Raw genomic sequence first — 14,872 nt, 5'->3', positions numbered from 1 at the left:
TCTTATATGAGAGTAATTAACAAAAAGAAATCAGATAAGTCTGAGCAAGAAACTATAGCCATATTAGCTGATTAAAACTAGTAACATAACTTTATTCTTATATATAGTGATGTAAACTTAGAATGGAATGACATTATACTGTTTAATAAATTAAAGCTTCAGTAAGACACTTCAGTAAGAGTTTCCCATGATGGAAGGGCATCCGCTAAGTAAAACATATGCTGGATAAGTTGGTGGTTCATTCTGCTGTGGTAACCCAAGAATAATAATGGGACTAAGCCAAAAAGAATGAATGCTGAGCACTGTATGTCCAATAATGTTTAATCTGAACTGTGTGCTATTCTTGATGGAAGCAGATCTGTCTGCAATTATGTTATAGGATTTGAAAATTTTAATTATAAACAGATATATTTTGAATGTTTGAGTGAAGGATAATGAGTGAATGACTAAAAATTAGTGTTTGAAAGAGAAAGTAATGAAGTGTGCGAGAGACCAAACAGAGTTAAATTTAAAAAAAAAAACTAATTTATTTGATTAGCCCTAAAGAATTTTTGATTTCATACATCTTCACATTCAAATATGCAGAACCACACCATCACATCCCTTTACCACCCCATCACAATAAAAAATGTGACAGGGTGGTAAAGTGCATGCAAAAATGGCTGCAAATATCCCCTGTGGTCAAGTTCCTCACCTAGCATACCTTCATTCAATCTGAAAATTTACTCTTCTTTGCTTTATAAATGTAAAAAAAAAAACAGCTTACCCTATCTATTTTGCGTGACAGAGTGGTTCGGTAAGCTTGACAGACCCTGTCTAACAAGAAAAAAGAAAAAACAAAACAAATGTAAATACATTTTTGTAATTCCCTGCTTTTAGTCAATTTTGTTTTGTGATGTAATTTAAAGCAAAAGTACATCATTTACAGATGAAACAAGTTAGTGTGACGGGGTGGTAAGTCACCTGGGATGCACACAAATCAGGAAATATTTACAAAAAATATATAAAATGTATAAATTAAATATATCTTATGAAAATAGAAACAAACATATAAACCTCAAAACAATAAAAACTTAGGAGGGAAAAAGTCATTTATTTGGTGATATTTTAGGTGCAAATTCAGTGCTGATCAGCACAGACATGTGCAATCTGTTATGTAATCATAAAAAAGTATATAAAATAAAGAATATTACACTTTAACAATCATCATTTATAATGTATCATGCTAGCAGGAAGCCTTGAATTAATTACTTTAAGCTTTGGAAAAACAATTTAGGACATTTTTGTGCTTCTTGCAGCTCATCAAATGTTACAGACACAAATGGCACCCGTTTGACCCATAAATGTTTAGAGTAAAGCTTTTAATCAACTCCAAATACTGCATATAGGTGTGTCTATGTATGTGGGAAAGTGGAAAACGAGGGAGAAATGTATCAACAAGTCATGATTGCAACAGTAAGTAGCAATAAAAAGCTAAACAAAGACTCTTATTTTGGCGTGTCTTGTGACGTCATAAGGCTGCGCCGCTACCGTGCTGGGATTCAACTGGAGAAAGGTTTGTTTTAAAGCTTTTTACAAAGATACAAACCGATTGATTAAAGTTTTAGGTTTTCGCCCGATGATATGATATACCTGCTGTTGACAATATTGTTTTAACCCTTTATACAATGTAGTACTATTTTATTCTCAGTAACTGAGGACTGTTTAAATGAAGAAAAGTGTGTAATGAGTGTATAAAAGAAACCTTTTACCTGATTTACTTTTGGTTAACTACTCTCATATAAAGAAACTGTTGAAGAGAAGTTATTTTGTTTCTGTTCATTGTCTTATTTATTTTAAACAGGATAAATTGTCCAAACAGAGAAAAACTCCTGCTGAAGCGACTGATCTCCACACTGTTATAAAGATGGCGTTTATTAAAGAGGAGAATGAAGATGTGAAGATTGAAGAAACATTCAGAGTCAAACAGGAAGATCTGCAGGAACAAACAGGTTGGTTTTCTTACTGATATATTTTTATAATAAGAATACTATATTAAATCCATCTTGCAGCCCTGAGTGTGCTGCCTAGTTCTACTAAATGCACATAAGCACCCAGGAATGAGTTTATTTCTTGTTTCTTTGTTCTCGTGTCTTTTGTCATTATTTTTATGTATTATTAGTCTCCCATTTTCTCTACCTTCTTAAGGTTATTGCTTTTCTTGTTCTTCTACTGTTGGTAAAGAGTCCTTGAGCACTGGCCCTATATAAAATAAATAAAAACAATAAATAAATAAAAAAAGTTTAACTGAGCTGACGATATTTGACCTACAGTATTCAGTATTAAAATATATCTGGTATTATGGTGATAGTGTTTTCTGTGTTTTCAGTGTTTTTTTTTATCATTTGCAAATGTCATGTTGATCACAATTACCTTTTTTTCCATCAACTTCTTTTCAATTCTGACTTCTTTATGGGTTTAAACTTGTTTCTAGTAGTTGTTACTAGTTCTCACAGATAATGTCTTCGAATTGCATCATTATTATAACTAATTACCAGGGCTATTGTGTTTAAACAGGGTTTCCGCAAGTCATAAAATGTTGTAAATTCCAAAATCCAAATTTCAGGCCTTAAAAAGTCTTAGATTTACTGAAATGTTGTGTTGTAGGTCTTAAATCTTTTTTAAACAAGTCTTCATCTTCCTTTGTTCATGTTTTGCTACCCAATCTGGCCAAAACCCATACAATCACCAACAATCCATCTCAATAAAACTTTCAACTTTTCATTCAAAAACGTCATTTTAACTGTATTTATTATAATGGTTTAAGTATTTTCCTCACAATAACATTTGTTTAAATGTGCTCCATGTATTTACTGCTGAAGACATCAAGCACAGATTGTTGTGTAGATTTAGTTTGTTATAGTTTTTAAAACATTTAAAACATTTGTTCATTTTTAATTATTTTTTAAAGAAAGTTTATTTAGGAAAGAAGTGTGTGGATACAAGTAAAGCTTGCTTGTTTTGACACAATATTTAAAAAAGATTTTGCAAAAAAATATCTAAAATATTAAAATGTATTATTATTCATTTGTCATTGTATTAATAAATGTATTAAATTATAATATGTTTGATAGGACAAATAAAAATCTTTTCATCTGGGGCATTTGAAAAATTCCTTAGCCTTATGAGTATAAAATTTCATTTATAATTGTCTTAAAAAGTCTTACATTTAACATGGTAAAAAAAAACCTGGTTTATAGTGTGTTAAAAAACGTGGATGCCCCCAATTTTAAATATGCTGAATGAAATGGACACTTAGATCATTAAGTATTATAAAACATTGTACAGTATTCTAAACTATATGATCGTGTGTTGGGACAACATGAGACAAAACTTAAAGTGGAACAATAACGCTTAGCAATGCACTGACTACAACTGGCCAACAAACTTGTCTAAAAATGACTTTTGCTGCTTAAGAAATTATTTACAGCGTGCTGATGATATGCAAACATTTGAGTGTAAAGTTCGTCAGAATATTGACCATATTCTTCATGTACCAGCAGGTGCCACCATTGTAATCTTTTTGCTTGAGACTTTTTTTTTGAAAAAAGTCAAGGTTTTAAAACGCCAATATTTTTTGCTGTACCGTTCCCACAGTATATTTAAGTTTTTTTATGTCTTGTTTTTTACGTTTTTCAGGAGAACCGTATCTCCAGCAGAAAAGTTCTCCAAAGATGTCGTTTTAAATCGTAAAGAATTATGTGTTTCTGAAACAAATGAAGACAGCAGACGTCAATGATTCATTAGAATTATTCAGCCTGACATGTTTACTGCTCCAAAACACTTAAAAAGTTTCTCAAAAGAAAATATTTTGTGTTCAAAGGGGAAAAAGTGTTTTTTTTTTTACCAAGACATTTAAAAAGAATATATTTTAGAGCAGTAATCACCGTACCGTGAAACTGATATTTTTATTCAAGGTTATCATACTGTCAGAATCTTATACTGGCCCATGCCTAATGCTGCTTGATGTTGCAAAGCCATATTTTCTAATTTTCTTGTTTTTCTTTGTATGTATAGTCATGAACACACCTGTTTGTAGAGCAAGTAGCCGTTTATTATTCCTGGTCATTTCTCCAATAGGCAACTGAAGTTCTAAAACAATAGCATATGAGATCATGGCCCCATTTCAGAAAGAAGGTTAAGTGAAAACTCAGAGTATGTTAACCCTGAAATGAGAGAAACTCTGGGTTTTCTGTTTCAAAATAGCTGGTTTGTCAAACTGGAGAAAGCAGGGTAAGTCAAGCCTGTTTCTAAAGGAGAGGTAACTTTAACTCTGAGTGGTCACTTACTCTGAAAACCTAACCTGATCAGTAGCAGGTTTTATCCTCTAAACTCTGAGTTTCTGTCGGTCTCCTCCCCTTTTTTAAAGATGAAGCGGTATTTCTCACTTAGCTTTATGTCCAGCCACCTATTTTTATGTGCACTTGGATGGGCTATGAGCATAAAAAATCAGTTGATAGAAACATCATGATGCACATAACTTTTAAATTAAAGTCATAAAAAAGATGCGTATAACTGAGTAGGATAAACTTTTTATTTGATGAGAAAAGATAAACTTACGTAAACTACAAAAGCACTTTTACTGAACAAATTCCAGTATGTGCAATGTAAAAGGTTTGTTATAAGAGATCATATGATGATGAAAATGTTTGAAAATCGCCAGTAAAGAGCACATTAAAGGTGCATTAGGTGATCTTCCACAATGCTAACAGCTTCGCATAAATCTCTACATCACAGTCCCTCCTCTGCCGTCTAGAGCCAAGCCTCCTTAAACACGAGCACAGCAAAAAAAAAAAATAAATAAATAAATAAAATATATATATATATATATATATATATATATATATATATATAGTTTCTTTTTTATTTTTTTTATTTTAATTTTTTTATTTTTTAATATTTATTTATATATATATATATATATATATATATATATATATATATATATATATATATATATATATATATGTATATGTGTATATGTTTGTTTACCCAATATATGCACTGATAATATCCACTGATTTTTATATAGTCGATCAAATGAACTTAAACTATTAAAAATGCAACAAACATTTGTTTTGGCCCAAACTACAAAAACAAACAAATGTAAGACTTACATTTAGTATTAGTTTTGCTTAAGTTCCACACTAGTTTGATCAGGTATAAAAGTCTGATGCATCTCCAATTTGTTGTTTAATGTAATGTTTGCACTTGTTAGACTATAAATCTCGTCACTAACGCTAAAGTCTGATAATCCTACATAAAAATGATCTTACGCTGACTTATTTCCTACTCAGTGGTGCATTGTATATGGTTGCCATGACAGCTTAAAGCCCTAAACTGACAATTCTGTCACTTACTCATCCTTTGCTTGTAATAGGCCTAAACATGTTTAATTCTCTTCCTTATGTTGAACACAAAAGAAGAAATTTGTAAGAATGCTGGAAAGCTGTATCCATTGACTTCCATAGTATTTGTTTTTTCCTGCTATAAAAGTTGTTACACCAATTGTGATGACACAACCGCGGCTTGCGCGTGTTGTCTGAAACACTTCACTGCTCTTGATCCGCGATATAAAGTTCATTACTATGCAGAAATCAAGCAGTGCGCACAAAAAATGATAAAGGCCGCGATGGAGGCGGGAAGACTTTTTTTTCCCATCGCACACACGATGAGAGCTGATGGAGCGCTCACATTTTCTCTGTCTGTTCTAGTTACCCATCTATCTTTCTATTTTTCTTTTCATCTGCACCAGGGCCTGCGGTAACTTTAACACATGTTGTTTAGTGTTTTTGTAACCTGCAACTCTTTATTTTACAAATTATATGTATCATGAAGAACTGTGTGCTTCTCAAGCTTTATGAGAAGTGTCATATATGTCTTTTCAGGTGCACTCAGAGGACAATCGCCTGTTATATCATTTCATAGATTGTCAGCATGATGTAGGCCTTTGTAATAATATTTATTCAATATAGTTATAATGACTTGCGTCTGGAAGGGCATCCGCTGCATAAAAACTTGCTGAATAAGTTGGCGGTTCATTCCGCTGTGGCGACCCCGGATTAATACAGGGACTAAGCCGACAAGAAAATGAATAAATGAGTTATAATGAAATTTATACATGATCAAACTAGTGTGGAACTTAAGCAAAACTAATACTAAATGTAAGTCTTACATTTGTTTGTTTTTGTAGTTTTGGCCAAAACAAATGTTTGTTGCATTTTAAATAGTTTAAGTTCATTTGATCGACTATATAAAAATCAGTGGATTTTATCAGTGCATATATTGGGTAAACAAAAATTGCTACCTTTTACTGTAATAAGTCCCCATCCCCAGAAGTGATTAAGGTTAGTACACAGTCATAGCCATACATGCAAAGATGTGTGTGTGTATATTATGGGTGGAGCCGAACCCGAATACGGTATTTGGAAAGGCACGAATAGCGTGTTTTTACGAATACTTATTTAAACAAATACTTGAAAAATTATTTGTATTTGGGAGCAAGAAAAACATTATATCAAAAAGCAGCGTTTCCTCATGAGACCACAGTGCATACCCGCGTGAGTGAGTGAGTGAGAGAGAGAGAGAGAGAGAGAGACGTTTAGTCAGAAGTTGGAGGGCGCTTCTCCACAGCAACAGACAGAGAAGGCTTGGCTGAGCGAAAAAATACTTCACTGCATCACTATTTTTGTTAAATAGATTTTTGTACCTTAATTGGGTTCCAGATGCAGTTTATAAACTTGTAGCGGAGTTTGATCGGGATATTCCATTACGCTGCATTTTTGACGTTTGCAATCGGGTGCTCTCTGTTTACGCAACGTTAGCTCTGTTAGCGCGGTAATTTAGACAATAGACTGTTGACAGAGTAACGTTAACGTTCGTTTATAAAGGGTAAAACGATGCTTGTGCAGTTGTGTCGAATAGTATGCACTTATAGGAGTTATATTGTGCGTCTAAATTACTGTCTTTTGCAGACAGCAAGATATATGCTATAGGCTAGTTAACCTTAGCATAGCTTCCCGTCACTTTTTATTAACTTGAAACTCCTCAAATACATTTGGGCACCCAGAAAAAGAGTGCTGCTGAGCCATTTCTTGGTCCTCAACCAGTCAAAAAAAAAAAAAGATTCTTCAGGTTCTGTGTGGAAGCATTTTACAGTCAGTGGTGCTGCAGATAAAACAAACTGATACTGTATAATGTGTGCAAAAGTGAAATCAGCATAGGCAGGGATTTTAAACATCTGTCAACATCTTCTATGCATAATCATTCATTCATTTCTTTTCGGCTAAGTCCCTTTATCAATCTGGGGTTGCCACAGTGCAATGAACCACCAATTTATCCAGCATATGTTTTACGCAGTGGCTGCCCTTCCAGCTGCTACCCAGCACTGGGAAACATCCATACACTCTCTTTCACACACATACAATAGGGACAATTTAGCTTACCCAATTCACCTATATTGCATGTGTTTGGACTGTGGGGGAAACCGGAGCACCCGGAGGAAACCCACGGCAACATGTGGAGAACCCAGTCGGGGCTCGAACCAGCAACCTTCTTGCTGTGAGGCGACAGTGCTACTCACTGTGCCACCGCGCAACCTTCTATGTAATGTATTATCACATGCACTAAAAGCATCCTCTTCTGATACTGTCTGTAAACTAGAGGTCTGCATTCCCGCGGGCGCCGCAGGACCCGAACAGATTTCTGCGGCGTGGGAATAAATTTCCGAATAAATCGTGGGAGCGGTCGGTAACGGGTTTAATTTGGGACGGGAGCGGGCTGTCTAGCAATATCGTGGATATTGCTATGCGAATGAGAGAGAGAGGGAGAGAGAGAAAGAAAGAGAGCGAGCTTTGCCTGTGTGTGTGCTTGGTGCTTGTGTGTGTGTATGTTAGTGCGCGCGCGCGCGAATGAGAGAGAGAGAGAGAGAGAGCTTTCCCAGATAGCAAAATACACTCGGGCCAGTTCCGGCTAGATTCTCGCCTGCCAGAGACTTACCACTCAGCCCGGCTCCGGCTGCCGGACTCCGGATGCTTGTGGATTCACTGCCCGATTCCGACCCAAATCAATCGGGCCTGATGCGGCGGCCGTAAGCGAGCAGACGCTGCCGCATCCGCGCCGGAATCGGCCCGAGAGTAATGTGCGCTGCGGCGCGGAGCTGGCGCGACTCAGTATTTATATACCTTTATAAAAAACCTTTTGGTATTACATTGGTACTTGATACATGGTATTACAAGCCTTTGAGTTGATATAACAGCAAACGCCTGTGTGTCTGCTTGGTGCTTGTGTGTTTGTTAGTGCGCGCGCGCGTATGAGAGAGAGAAAGATTTGTCTGTGTGTGTGTGCTTGATGCTGTGTGTGTGTGTGTTTATACAGACAGCTTGGCTGTCTGGACTATATAGCTGGGGGATTTTCGGTTTTGTTCTCCCCCGCTCTTTAGCGGGATCGGGCGCGGCGGGCAGAAAACGGGGCGGGTCAGGCAGCGAGACAATAAATTCTTAATATAAGCGGGAGCGGTCGGGTTAGGGCTAAAACCTGGCGGGCGGGAGCGGGATTCAAAATTTAGTCCCGCGCAGATCTCTACTGTGAACCCCCCACAAGCATCAATCCCCTCAATCAGCACAGCTATGTTCTGCTAAATCCTCCACAAGCACCAAACCATCAACACAGCCACATTCTGCCCCAACAAGTCAGTTTCAAACATAAAAAAAAAAAAAATGTAAAAAAAACAAACAAACTTTGTGTCTTGTTTGTGGCAGGCAGATGACAATAGCAGGGCTGTATCTTTTAGTATTATATAGAATACTTTTGTTCTGCCAGATCTCCCAGGCAGGGTTTTATTTAGATTTATTTAGCTAATTTTAGTTTTTGGAATTCTGTCCATTGGAAAGAAGTTCTTTCAGAAGAAGAACAGTTTTTTGAAGTATTATTTGTTTTTATTTTGTCTATTCAGTGTCCTTCAACAAGAACGGTGGTGGTGGGGTTCATACTATTCACAATGGTATTTTATTAGTTGTTGGTTTAACCATGGATGAGATAATGGCTTCTATGTTATTTTCTTTTCAATGACGTTTCTTGTCACATGTTCAAAAACAACAACCAATATTGCATATCTATAATTTATATAATGGGTATAATTAAACAATACTTTCACTATAATGTAAATTAGAAGTGTAATAGAAAAAATATATATTTTTGCGCCATTTTGAATTTTACTCAAATACAAATACTTTTCCCCCCTCAACAAATACACATACAGATACAAATACCGGCTGTTCCGCACATCCCTAGTGTGTGTGTGTGTGTGTATATATATATATATATATATATATATATATATATATATATATATATATATATATATATATATATATATGTGTTTGTGTATATGTACATACACACACACAGTATTCATAGCGCTTCACTTTTTCCTAATTTTTTATGTTACAGCCTTATTCAAAAATGGATTAAATTAATTTATTTCCTCGAAACACACAATAGCCCATAATGACAATGTGAAAAAATATATTGTTTAAATTGTTGCAAATTTATTTCAAAATAAAAAACCTAAAATGTCATAAATGTGGAGAAAGTAAAGCGCTATGAATATATATATATATATATATATATATATATATATATATATATATATATATATATATATATATATATATATATATATATATATATATAAAGAAAATACAGTATGTCAAATGATAAGATCTCTGTGTGGAGCACTGGCTGTTGTCAGACTCCTTGTCGGATGTGCGCTATGCACATCAATATAGCAGCATTTGTTTTTTATGATACTGTATAACAATAGGCATCGTGGTGGCGCAGTAGGTAGTGTTGTCGCCTCACAGCAAGAAGGTTGCAGGTTCGAGCCTTGGCTGGGTCAGTTGGCATGAAAGCCGAAAAGAAAATGAATGATTGTATAACAAGAATTAATATTTTTACAGTACTGTGTAGGTTGGGTTTAGGGTTGGGGTGGGGTTAGGCTTTAAAAAATATAATTTATTGGGTAATTTAATAGATAGCATAAATAATGCTCAATACAACTACTGTTTTTACATTACTGTGACAGTTGGATTTAAGGTTGGGGTAGACGTTAATAAAAAACAACAAATGTGAAATTTAATAAATAATATAAATAATTCTCGTTAACTTTTGGCCGCAACTGTATCTGATCTAGCAAAAACCAAAATACTGGGGTAAAACAAACAGTCATATTTTAAAGACATGGCAAGGGAAATGGACTTTAATGCAGTGCTTCTTGTCCGATCTGAGACCCACCTCATATTCGTATGTCTAACAGGCAATAAAGATCACTGATTTTTAAAGAAATCAGATCTTAAACGTGACAATTTTGAAATTGAAAGACAGTTCACCGGAAGCCCTTGGACTGCCTGGCTAAAAATTAAATGTCTATGTGCATATAGCCATCTAGCTAACACAACAGATGTTGCATTAGAATTTGTATGAATAGGCTCATCTGTAAAAATATTTTTAATAGTTATATTATTTTTTGTTATTGGTCTTTAGTTTTTAAAGTTACTTATACAAATAAAAACAACTAATTGGAGATTTATATCATCTTGTCCCTTTTTAAGAAATAGTTACTCATTAAAAATTTACTCATGAGTAAAAAGAAGAGTTATTTTTTTACTTTTACTTGAGTAGATTTGTAGACATGTAACTTTACTCTTACTTAAGTGAAAAAAAATTGTAAGTAACAGTACTTTTACTCGAATAAAATATTTTATTACTCTTTCCACCTCTGCCTCTTTTGCTCTCTCCTCCAGTTCTGGGTTACAGATGATCTCTTTTCATCTGCTTTTGTTTGCAGTCACAGGAGCTCTCATTTCATTTTTCCTTTCTATACCACATCATTTACCTTCATGTTTGTCTCAGTATGTTATTGATCATTTGTGTGCATATTATTTTGTTACTCACCCTGTATTTGTTTCCAGGACCACTACTGATTGAGTGTCTGGTTGTTTTTTCCCCATGGCACTCCCTCAGTGTTCACCCGACCGGGTTTGATTTGTGCTTTTTCCAGGACTCACTCCTCAATAAAGACTTGATGTTTTTCTGCATTTGAGTTCACTCTTTTTTTTTGTTTTGTTTTTTACTCAAGACACAAATATTTTCTTTCTTATTTGTGTTAAAAATTTTAAAGATTTAGACAGATTCAGCTTTTGAGACTCTTTTGGTCTATGGTGATTTCTTGATTGCGAACATGTGTGGTAGTAATCAGGTCTGAGTGTGGCTAGAGAACTTGCAGAGAAATTTACAGCTTTCAAATTTATGTCTCATCAATATGACCAAAATGATCTGGGATCAATCATATAAGAATCTGCTTAAATGTACATGTGTGTAATAAACCCCAGGAGGTTGATATGACAAGATCAATCTAAATATGATCTGCTATGTTTTTACATTTAATGTGCATCAAAATTAAGGTTTGTGTAGCCAATGTTTTACTGCATTTTTACTTCAGCTTTTGATGAGAGTTTAATGATTTACTAAAAACGGAAATTTTTTATTTCAGACCTAATTAAAGACTATGAGGAGAGTAAAGAGGAACATCGTGTCAAAATTGAGGGCAAAACTCATTTAGAGACTGATGGTATTTTAAAAATGAGAGACAAGAGTTGTTTTACCTGCACTCAGTGTGGAAAGAGTTTGGCAAACAAAAGCAAACTAAAGATTCACATGAGGATCCACACTGGAGAGAGACCATTCACATGCACTCAGTGTGGGAAGAGTTTCTGCCACTTAGCAAACCTTAATCAACACATGATGATCCACACTGGAGAGAAACCATTCACATGCACTCAGTGTGGGAAGAGTTTCAGCCACTCAGCAAACCTTAATCAACACATGATGATCCACACTGGAGAGAAACCATTCACATGCCACCAGTGTGGGAAGAGTTTCAGCAAATCATCAACGCTTTACAGGCACATGAGGATCCACACCGGAGAACAACCATTCACATGCACTCAGTGTGGGAAGAGTTTCAACCAACCATCAAACCTTTATCTACACATGAGGATCCACACTGGAGAAAAACCATTCACTTGCACTCAGTGTGGGAAGAATTTCATCCACTCATCACACCTTAATGAACACATGATGATCCACACTGGAGAGAAACCATTCACATGCACTCAGTGTGGGAGGAGTTTCAGCTTATCATCAACGCTTAATAGACATATGAGGATCCACACCGGAGAGAAACCATTCACATGCACTCAGTGTGGGAAGAGTTTCAGCCAATCAGCATCCCTTAATCGACACATGAGGATCCACACTGGAGAGAGTCCATTCACATGCACTCAGTGTGGGAAGAGTTTCAGCCTATCCTCATACCTAAATAAACACCTTAGGATCCACACTGGAGAGAAACCATTTACATGCACTCGTTGTGGGAAAAGTTTCAGGCACTCATCACACCTTAATCAACACATGATGATCCACAATAGAGAGAAACCATTCACATGCACTTGTTGTGGGAAAAGTTTCAGGCACTCATCATCCCTTAATCAACACATGATGATCCACACTGGAGAGAAACCATTCACATGCACTCAGTGTGGGAAGAGTTTCAGCCTATCATCATACTTTAAAAGACACATGAAGATCCACACTGGTGTGAGAGACTATATGTGCTTGGAGTGTGAGAAGACTTTTATTACAGCTGCAGAATTAAAACGACACCAGAGGATTCACACTGGAGAAAGAGGTTTACCTAGGAACTTTGAAAACACATGAGAGGATTCACACTGGAAAGGAATTGTAGACATGATCAGTGTGTACAGAGTTTCACTCATTTGGGGCAGCTTAATAAACTCATGGGATGGTTTTTCGGTATGGTGTGAACACGTGTAGCAGCATAGAAAAAGAGCTTCCATACACACTGGTATTAATCCTCCTTTTTACATCATATATGATAGCTTAAACCATATACATATACAAAAAGGCTAGGACAAAACAACCATTGAAACCTGAAACATTTTTAGATTTTGCCGATTTTTTAGACGGCATGTTTATCATAGATATCAGGTATCAGGTCCTGTTCCGTAAATGATGTTCATCATTTTGACAGATTTGCCCTCACAATTGTTCTGTAATCTTCTTATAGTAATAAAAAAGCACAGTAATTTTAAACTGAAAGTGTCCGTGTTGCACTGTTAATGACAGAAGCAGTCTTTGCTTTCACCATTAATTTTGGCATGAAGCGCACCTTTACCGTTGACATTACATCTCAAAATGGTCATTAAAAATAATGCATGTGACAGCAATAAATTAAATGTTTAGTCTGCTCACATATGACTATCAGTTTTGGTACGTTTCAAAAGATAAGCTACCCATTTATTCTGAGTTCAGACTGCATGATTTTAGCCCAGATTTTGACTGGCCGACAGGTTTTGAGAAATCGTGACAAATGCCTGAAATCACAGGGAAATTGGTGCTCATGCATGTGAGTGACAATCACACAGTATGAACTATCAAAGGCGCGATCTGAGAGATTTCGCTGATGAGTTGCAGATACCCGTGAGATATTTGGCGTGCTGAATATCTGGAACTGTTGGCGATTCAAATCATGCCGTGTAAAATGAGTTCTAAATGAAAATATTATCCGCGATCACCCACAGCCAATGAGAGAGCAGTTTCCACTTATGTATGTGTGTACCTGCTGGCCAGCGGGAGGTTGGGGGAGAAGTTAAAAGTGCTCGTTTTTAGTTCATTTGGACCCAAAAAATGGAGGAAAAACTAGTGGAGGTTTGACAAGAGCACCAGTGTCTGTTTGGTGTTTCATAAAGAAAGTTAAAAAAGAAAGTTGATGAGAAATTGCTAATTCCCTTCAAACCCAGGTGAGCAAATATGTACATTTTCTACCCCATTAAAGGCTTCTTTCTCAATATGTAGTTTAATAACAAAAGATATACGACATGTTTTTGGCTGAGAGACGTAGTTTGGAAGAAGTTGTCAGCGATTCTTCCTATTGTAAAGTCATGCAATGTGAAAGCCCATGTCGCCGATCTAGCTTGCAGTGTATATACTATCGCTGTCAATTATACATTGTCGTTGTATTTTCCACTGTCTGTTGTTTTCACTGTCTGTATTTTGCCCTGTTGTTGTATTTTGCACTGTCTCTATTCTGCACCGTCTGTATTTAGCAGTGTCGTTGTATTTGCAATATTTGTATTTTGTAATGTCTGGAGCCAGCACCTAAGCTTTTCACTCATCATAGCACACGTGCTGCAGATGATGTGACAATAAGGCCGTACTCACACTAGGTACAGTTGCCTCGAACCGGGCCAAAGCACGCTTGTCCCCCTCTCCCGTCTCCCCCGACGGCCCGCACTCACACCACAATCGGGCCTGGGCACGCTTACGTCATCACTGCTGCGCTGTTCAGTGAGAAGCTCTCTCACTCAGCAGCACAGTGGAGATTTATCTAGTTATATCGTTTCAGTCGTTTGATATGCAGTGACATGCAGTCAAATATTTCGCCAAACAATCCTTAGGGATGTTGTGACATGCAGTCAGATATTTCGCCAAACAGATCCGCCACTTTTGGTTCACACAAACAATCATAAAGCTCTCGTGCTGCAGGAATGAGGAGGTTTGCTGAAGGTACGCAGCTGTCATGCAGTGAGGGGTTTGTGTTTTTAATAATCTACGGCAGTTTGCGTTCACTGAACAGTAGAATGAATAATAAATCCATATGAAACAGTCCCTTAAAAGACACGTCTTGCTTTCAGTTTCTGGCTTTGGCGCGTTTGCATTCACACACATGCGTACCCCGCCAAAGCCCAGGTTA

At 36.2% G+C, this 14,872-nt stretch overlaps 1 protein-coding gene across 4 annotated transcripts; it reads left to right on the top strand.

The window, feature by feature from the left end:
• Positions 1–1,504: 1,504 nt before the first annotated feature.
• zgc:174646 lies at positions 1,505–13,212 on the top strand. Of its 4 annotated transcripts, NM_001122615.1 has the most exon segments (5): positions 1,526–1,555; positions 1,844–1,991; positions 11,591–11,754; positions 11,839–12,913; positions 13,027–13,207. In NM_001122615.1, coding segments are annotated over 3 exon segments (1,227 nt in total). In that variant the 5' UTR covers positions 1,526–1,555; positions 1,844–1,906; the 3' UTR covers positions 12,817–12,913; positions 13,027–13,207.
• The last annotated feature ends 1,660 nt before the right edge of the window (positions 13,213–14,872 follow it).

This window comes from Danio rerio, chromosome 4 (assembly GCF_049306965.1).
Source record: "Danio rerio strain Tuebingen ecotype United States chromosome 4, GRCz12tu, whole genome shotgun sequence".
Classification (NCBI taxonomy): domain Eukaryota; kingdom Metazoa; phylum Chordata; class Actinopteri; order Cypriniformes; family Danionidae; genus Danio; species Danio rerio.
Note: the sequence above shows the minus strand (reverse complement) of the source record. Positions and strands in the feature narration are given on the sequence as shown.

Coding starts and splice junctions, on each gene's coding strand:
- zgc:174646 (XM_021475750.3), top strand. CDS start 1,907: ATGGCGTTTATTAAAGAGGAGAATGAAGATGTGAAGATTGAAGAAACA. Junction 1,992..11,590: donor AGATCTGCAGGAACAAACAG/GTTGGTTTTCTT, acceptor TTTTTATTTCAG/ACCTAATTAAAGACTATGAG.